Here is a 7,067-nt window from a genome sequence, read left to right on the forward strand (position 1 = left end):
CTTTTATAGACAAGGTCTTGAAGAGAGACATCGATTTTGGAAATCTCACTTCCGGATAGGAAATGGTCTGTAAAAGGAGTTCTGTTCCACTTTGTCACGCCCTGGCCTTAGTATTCTTTGTTTTCTTAATTATTTTAGTTAGGTCAGGGTGTGACATGGGGAATGTATGTGTTGTTTGTAGTGTTTAGGGTGGTTGTAAGGTTTAGGGGGTTTATTAGAGTAGTTGGGTTTATGTTTAGTATAGTAGTCTAGCTGTGTCTATGGTTGAGTGTAGGTATCTAGGAAAGTCTATGGTTGCCTGAATTGGGTCTCAATTAGAGACAGCTGGTTATTGTTGTCTCTGATTGGGAGCCATATTTAAGGCAACCATAGGCTTTAGCTGTTTGTGGGGAATTGTCTATGTTGAACGTTTGTAGCCTGTGTATGTGCACTACGTTTATAGCTTCACGGTCGTTTGTTGTTTTTGTATAGTTTGTAAGAGTGTTTCGGTTCATGTTCATCTTCATAGTAAAATAAAAGAAGATGGCTTATTTTCCACATGCTGCGTTTTGGTCCATCTCTCCTCCACACGATCGTGACAGAATTCCCCACCAACATCGGATCAAGCAGCGTGTGCAACAACAACAGGACCCACCTACACAGGACTATTGGAATTAAGAGGAACTTCTGGACCGCGAAGTACCAGGAGAATATAACCGCCCCAAAGCTGAGCTGGAGGCAGCGAAAGCAGAGAGGCGGAGATATGAGGAGGCAGCACGGAAACAAGGCTGGAACCCCGTAAGTCAAACCCAAAAATTTCTTGGGGGGGGCTCTCGGGTAGTTTAGTTGGGTCAGTCGGGAGACGTGAGCCAACTCCTCCTGCTTATCGTAAGGAGCCGGTAAGGGCGGATTTGGAGGAGAGTGACGCAGAGACAGTAAAGGAGTTAATGGAGAAATTGGAGGAGAGAGTTATAAGGGATGTATTGGTTTGGTGTATGAGGCACGGCATCCGTCCGAATGCATGTGTTGGTGATTTAATGTCACCGGGAACAGCTCTCCATACTCGTCCTGAGGTGCGTGCTAGCCGTCTGGTTAAGACAGTGCCTACAGCACGCACAAAGCCTCCTGTGCGTCTCCAGAGTCCTGTGCGTCCTGTTACTGCTCCTCGCACTAGCCCTGTGGTGTGTGTTCCCAGCCCAGTACCACCAGTGCCTACACTACGCACCAGGCTTCCAGGGCGTCTCCAGAGCCCAATTCCTCCTCCACGCACTCTTCCTGTGGTGTGTGTCTCCGGCCCGGTGCCTCCAGTTCCTACACCACGCACTAAGCTACCTGTGCGTCTCCAGAGCCCTGTACGCACTGTTCCTTCTCCCCACACTCGCCCTGAGGTGCGTGCCCTCAGCCCGGTACCTCCAGTTCCGGTACCACGCACCAGGCCTATAGTGCGCATCGAGAGTCCAGTGTGCCCTGTTGTTGTTCCCCGCACTAGCCTAAAGGTGCGTGTCCTTAGCCCGGTACCTCCAGTTCCGGCGCCACGCACCAGGCCTATAGTGCGTCTCAGCCGGCCAGAGTCTGCCGTCTGCCCAACGGCGCCTGAACTGCCCGTCTGCCCAACGCTGTCTGAACTGTCCGTCTGCCAAGCGCCGCATGAATTGCCCGTCTGTATTGAGCCTGCAAAGCCGCCCGTCTGCCATGAGCCTGCAAAGCCGCCCGTCTGCCATGAGCCTACAGAGCCGTCCGCCAGACAGGAGCCGCTAGAGCCTTCCGCCAGACAGGAGCCGCTAGAGCCTTCCACCAGACCGGGTCAGACAGAGCCTTCCGCCAGACCGGATCAGCCAGAGCCTTCCGCCAGACCGGATCAGCCAGAGCCTTCCGCCAGACCGGATCAGCCAGAGCCTTCCGCCAGACCGGATCAGCCAGAGCCTTCCGCCAGACCGGATCAGCCAGAGCCTTCCGCCAGACCGGATCAGCCAGAGCCTTCCGCCAGACCGGATCAGCCAGAGCCTTCCGCCAGAACGGACCGGCCAGAGCCATCCGTCTCCCCAGCGCCATCTGAGCCATCCGTCTCCCCAGCGCCATCTGAGCCATCCGTCTCCCCAGCGCCATCTGAGCCATCCGTCTCTCCAGCGCCATCTGAGCCATCCGTCTCCCCAGCGCCATCTGAGCCATCCGTCTCCTCAGCGCCATCTGAGCCATCCGTCTCCCCAGCGCCATCTGAGCCATCCGTCTCCCCAGCGCCATCTGAGCCATCCGTCTCCCCAGCGCCATCTGAGCCATCCGTCTCTCCAGCGCCATCTGAGCCATCCGTCTCCCCAGCGCCATCTGAGCCATCCGTCTCCCCAGCGCCATCTGAGCCATCCGTCTCTCCAGCGCCATCTGAGCCATCCGTCTCTCCAGCGCCATCTGAGTCATCCGTCTCCCCAGCGCCATCTGAGTCATCCGTCTCCCCAGCACCATCTGAGCCATCCGTCTGCCCAGTGCCGTCTGAGCCATCCGTCTGTCCCGAGCCATTAGAGCCGCCCGTCTGTCCCGAGCCGTCAGAGCCGATAGTCAGTCAGGAGCCGCTAGAGCCATTCGTCAGACAGGATCTGCCAGAGCCGCCAACCAGACAGGATCTGCCAGAGCCGCCAACCAGACAGGATCTGCCAGAGCCCCCAACCAGACAGGATCTGCCAGAACCGCCAGCCAGCCATGAGCGTCCAGAACCGCCAGCCAGCCATGAGCGTCCAGAGCCGTCAGCAAGCCATGAGCAGCCAGATCCGTCAGCCAGCCATGAGCAGCCAGATCTGTCAGCCAGCCATGAGCAGCCAGATCTGTCAGCCAGCCATGAGCAGCCAGATCCTTCAGCCAGCCATGAGCAGCCAGATCCGTCAGCCAGCCATGAGCAGCCAGATCCGTCAGCCAGCCATGAGCCGTCCAGCCAGGATCCGCCAGAGCCGTCCAGCCAGGATCCGCCAGCCAGCCAGGATCCGCCAGAGCCAGCCAGCCAGGATCCGCCATTCAGTCGGGTGCTGCCCTTCAGTCCGGAGCTGCCGTCCCTCAGTCCGGAGCTGCCCCTTATCCTGGTGCTGCCCCTTATCCTGGTGCTGCCCCTTATCCTGGTGCTGTCCCTTATCCTGGTGCTGTCCCTTATCCTGGTGCTGCCCCTTAGTCCGGTGCTGCCTCTTAGTCCGGTGCTGCCCCTTATTCCAGTGGGTTTCAGAAAGCGGGTAGTGACTATGGTGGGGTGGGAACCACGACCAGTGCCGGAGCCGCCGCCGTGGACGGACGCCCACCCAGACCCTCCCCTAGACTATGTGCTGGTACGCCCGGAGTTCGCACCTTAAGGGGGGGGTTATGTCACGCCCTAGCCTTAGTATTCTTTGTTTTCTTAATTATTTTAGTTAGGTCAGGGTGTGACATGGGGAATGTATGTGTTGTTTGTAGTGTTTAGGGTGGTTGTAAGGTTTAGGGGGTTTATTAGAGTAGTTGGGTTTATGTTTAGTATAGTAGTCTAGCTGTGTCTATGGTTGAGTGTAGGTATCTAGGAAAGTCTATGGTTGCCTGAATTGGGTCTCAATTAGAGACAGCTGGTTATTGTTGTCTCTGATTGGGAGCCATATTTAAGGCAACCATAGGCTTTAGCTGTTTGTGGGGAATTGTCTATGTTGAACGTTTGTAGCCTGTGTATGTGTACTACGTTTATAGCTTCACGGTCGTTTGTTGTTTTTGTATAGTTTGTAAGAGTGTTTCGGTTCATGTTCATCTTCATCTTCATAGTAAAATAAAAGAAGATGGCTTATTTTCCACATGCTGCGTTTTGGTCCGTCTCTCCTCCACACGATCGTGACACACTTAGAGAAATAATTCAAACGTTTTTAGAAACTAGAGACTGTTTTCTATCCAATAGTAATAATAATATGCATATTGTACGAGCAAAAATTGAGTAAGAGGCCGTTTGAAAATGGGCACATATTTTCCAGTTTTTCAATACGCCCCCTGCAGCCATAACAAGATAACTTCTGTAACTGTAAAACTGTGCAGTTGTAAATAACATTTAAACACTATGAATGTGCAATTACCATGTTTTTGTGCTGTTCGTTCACTGTAAGATTAAATTAAAAGATTTCAATCCATATAATAACTGACCTAAAAAAGCTGAAAAGAGAACAAATGAGAAGAAAAACATCTTGTAGACCTTTGAGAAACCGACAGACAGCACTGAGAGACCTGACTAACTAGCTACTTCCTGAACAATAACATCCATAAGCTACATGTGGATCTTTGATTATACAGCCCCTCCTCTTGACACCAACTTGAAATAATTTCTGTTATGGCTTTCTTTCTACAGTATATGTTGTCAGGTTTTTGTACAGTGTGTCTGGGTTTCCTGTCACTGTGGGCTGCAAGGCGCAGTGGTACAGAGCAGAGTCTTCCAATTCAACAGAGGAGATCATCAAGTCCACACGGGTCTTCTCTTCATTCAGTCTACCAGTGTGTCGTGGAGTCGTAATGGATGTATTCTGTACATATTTGTTGGTTTGTAGGATCCAAAGAAGACATTCTGGTCTGTATCCGGGGTATTGACGGTACCATTGTAGGTTGATAATGTTGCCCTTGTAGTTGCAGGAGAGAGTGATGTCTGTTCCTTGGAGGACATTGACTTCAGACTTCACTGGAGTTATTGTTTCCTGCTCCATACTATCACCTGCAACAACATAAATATTGTCATTGTGTTCATGTTTATTCCAAATGAGAAACAATACATGGATTAGGTGCCCATAAAGTATGACAAGAGAAAGAATTGAACGTTTCCAGTGAAATGCATCTTAGTGTTTAATGCAATCATTCATTGAAAAAAAGCAATGTCACTGTATTCAAAATGTTATTTGGTTTAAGCTGAGAATTCAGCACTCACCTACACATGCAGAGAGGAGCAACAGTAATATGAGTGACATCCTGACACAGACCAGATAAACCAACTGAGAGATAAGACAGTGAGAGAGCTGAGTAGATCCTCTACAGAGACATCCTCATGGTTGCAGGTATACCCAGCCTATACCAGTGTTTGACTATGAGGCACCACCTCTGATAACTGGATATGTAACTCTTCTTCTGTGGTTTGGGGTTAAGGGTTTACTGTTCCTATTGGCCTCATCAGATTATTTTAGACTTATTTCTATCTGAAAATATCTTGGTTTTGCTTTTGTTTGTTTATTTTTTCAATAGATAATACTATACCAATACTATACTATATATACCATCTGCAAATAAACCTTCTCTGAGAATAGTAGAATACTGTGTCACTGTTGATGAGGATGTAGATCATTCCAAACAAAATGTATCTTTGTGTCAGACTGTCTGTGGGCTCCAGGGTAGTACAAAGCAGAGTCTGTCACATCAGCAGAGGAGACCTCCAGATCCGTATGTTTGGCAGTTGTGTCATGATTTAGAGTGAACACTGGTGTAATATCCACATACTCCAAAACCAGTAACTGTGGTGCTGATTTGGAATATTGGGATACTAGTTTACAAATAATGTATGCACTAGAGACTCCACTTGACGGCGCTGTGGTCAAAGAAAATATCAGATTGTTAAACCACAACCTGTCAGTTCCTCCTCATTAGCTAATTATTTAATTCATTTCTATCTGGCAATGGATAGGGAATGCTACTGTTTGTTTTTTCAATGGATCAACAATGCAATACCGTATGTATTATCTGCAAATAAACCTTATGATATGATTCATAATATGGCTTGGAAATGCATTATTAAAAAAAAAATCACAATACAATATATACCATGCTATACCATATGTATAATCTGCAAATAACCCTAATAGTAAAAATTTTATAATACTGTATGTTGGTAAGGATGAAGTGAATTCTAAACAAAATTCCTACATCCCACATCTTTGTGTCAGACTGTCAGCTTTTTGTATGAGGAAGTGTTTCCTGTCACTGTAGGCTCCATGTCACAGTAGTACAGAGCAGAGTCTGTCACTTCAGTAGAGGAGTCTGTATGAATGGTCTGTATGAGTGTATAATTGTAATACATACATGCAGATATAGCATCATTCAAATAATGGAGTTTGATATGACTGAAAAAGAATGTCTCAGAGATTCATACCTGAACCGCACCTTTATTTGCCAAGGAAGAGTACATGATCAGTGAATATATTCAATGTGCAGGCTACAATGTGGGAATCTCATGTGTGGTAATAACTATAGTACATGTGTGTATAGATTTCTTAAGTCTTATTACATACAGTCGGGAGGAACTATTGGATATAAGAGCAACGTCAACTCACCAACATTACGACCAGGAATACGACTTTCCCGAAGCGAATCCTCTGTTTGGCCCACCACCCAGGGCAATGGATCGGATCCCAGCCGGCGACCCAAAACAACGGTGCCGCAGGAGGGGCAGACGGAGCGGTCTTCCGGTCTGGCTCCGTAGACGGGCACGTCGTGCACCGCCCCGAGCACACTACTCGCCAATGTCCAGTCTCTTGACAACAAGGTAGACGAAATCCGAGCAAGAGTTGCCTTCCAGATAGACATCAGAGACTGTAACGCTCTTTGTTTCACGGAAACATGGCTCACTCGAGACACGCTATCGGAGTCGGTACAGCCACCTGGTTTCTTCACGCATCACGCCGACAGAAACAAGCATCTCTCTGGTAAGAAGAAGGGCTGGGGTGTATGCCTTATGATTAACGAGACTTGGTGTGATCATAACAACATACAGGAACTCAAGTCCTTTTGTTCACCTGACTTAGAATTCCTCACAATCAAATGCTAACTGCATTATCTACCAAGATAATTATTTTAGATCATTATCACAGTCGTGTATATTCCCCCCCATGCAGACACATCGACGGCCCTGAAATAACTTCATTCGACTCTATGTAAACTGGAAACCACATATCCTGAGGATGCATTTATTGTAGCTGGGGATTTTAACAAGGCTAATCTGAAAACAAGGCTCCATAAATTCTATCAGCATATCGATTGCGCGACCCGGGCTGGCAAAACCCTAGATCGTTGTTATTCTAAATTCCGAGATGCACAGAAGGCCCTCCCCTCCCTCCTTTCGGAAAAGCTGA

At 48.4% G+C, this 7,067-nt stretch overlaps 1 gene segment (V, D, J or C); it reads right to left on the minus strand.

Annotated features, from left to right (window-relative positions):
- Positions 1–4,289: 4,289 nt before the first annotated feature.
- On the minus strand, positions 4,290–4,916 carry LOC120055285. The segment is given in 2 exon segments: positions 4,290–4,666; positions 4,877–4,916. Coding segments are annotated over 2 exon segments (417 nt in total).
- Positions 4,917–7,067: the final 2,151 nt, after the last annotated feature.

Source organism: Salvelinus namaycush, chromosome 11 (assembly GCF_016432855.1).
Source record: "Salvelinus namaycush isolate Seneca chromosome 11, SaNama_1.0, whole genome shotgun sequence".
In the NCBI taxonomy this organism is placed as follows: Eukaryota; Metazoa; Chordata; class Actinopteri; order Salmoniformes; family Salmonidae; genus Salvelinus; species Salvelinus namaycush.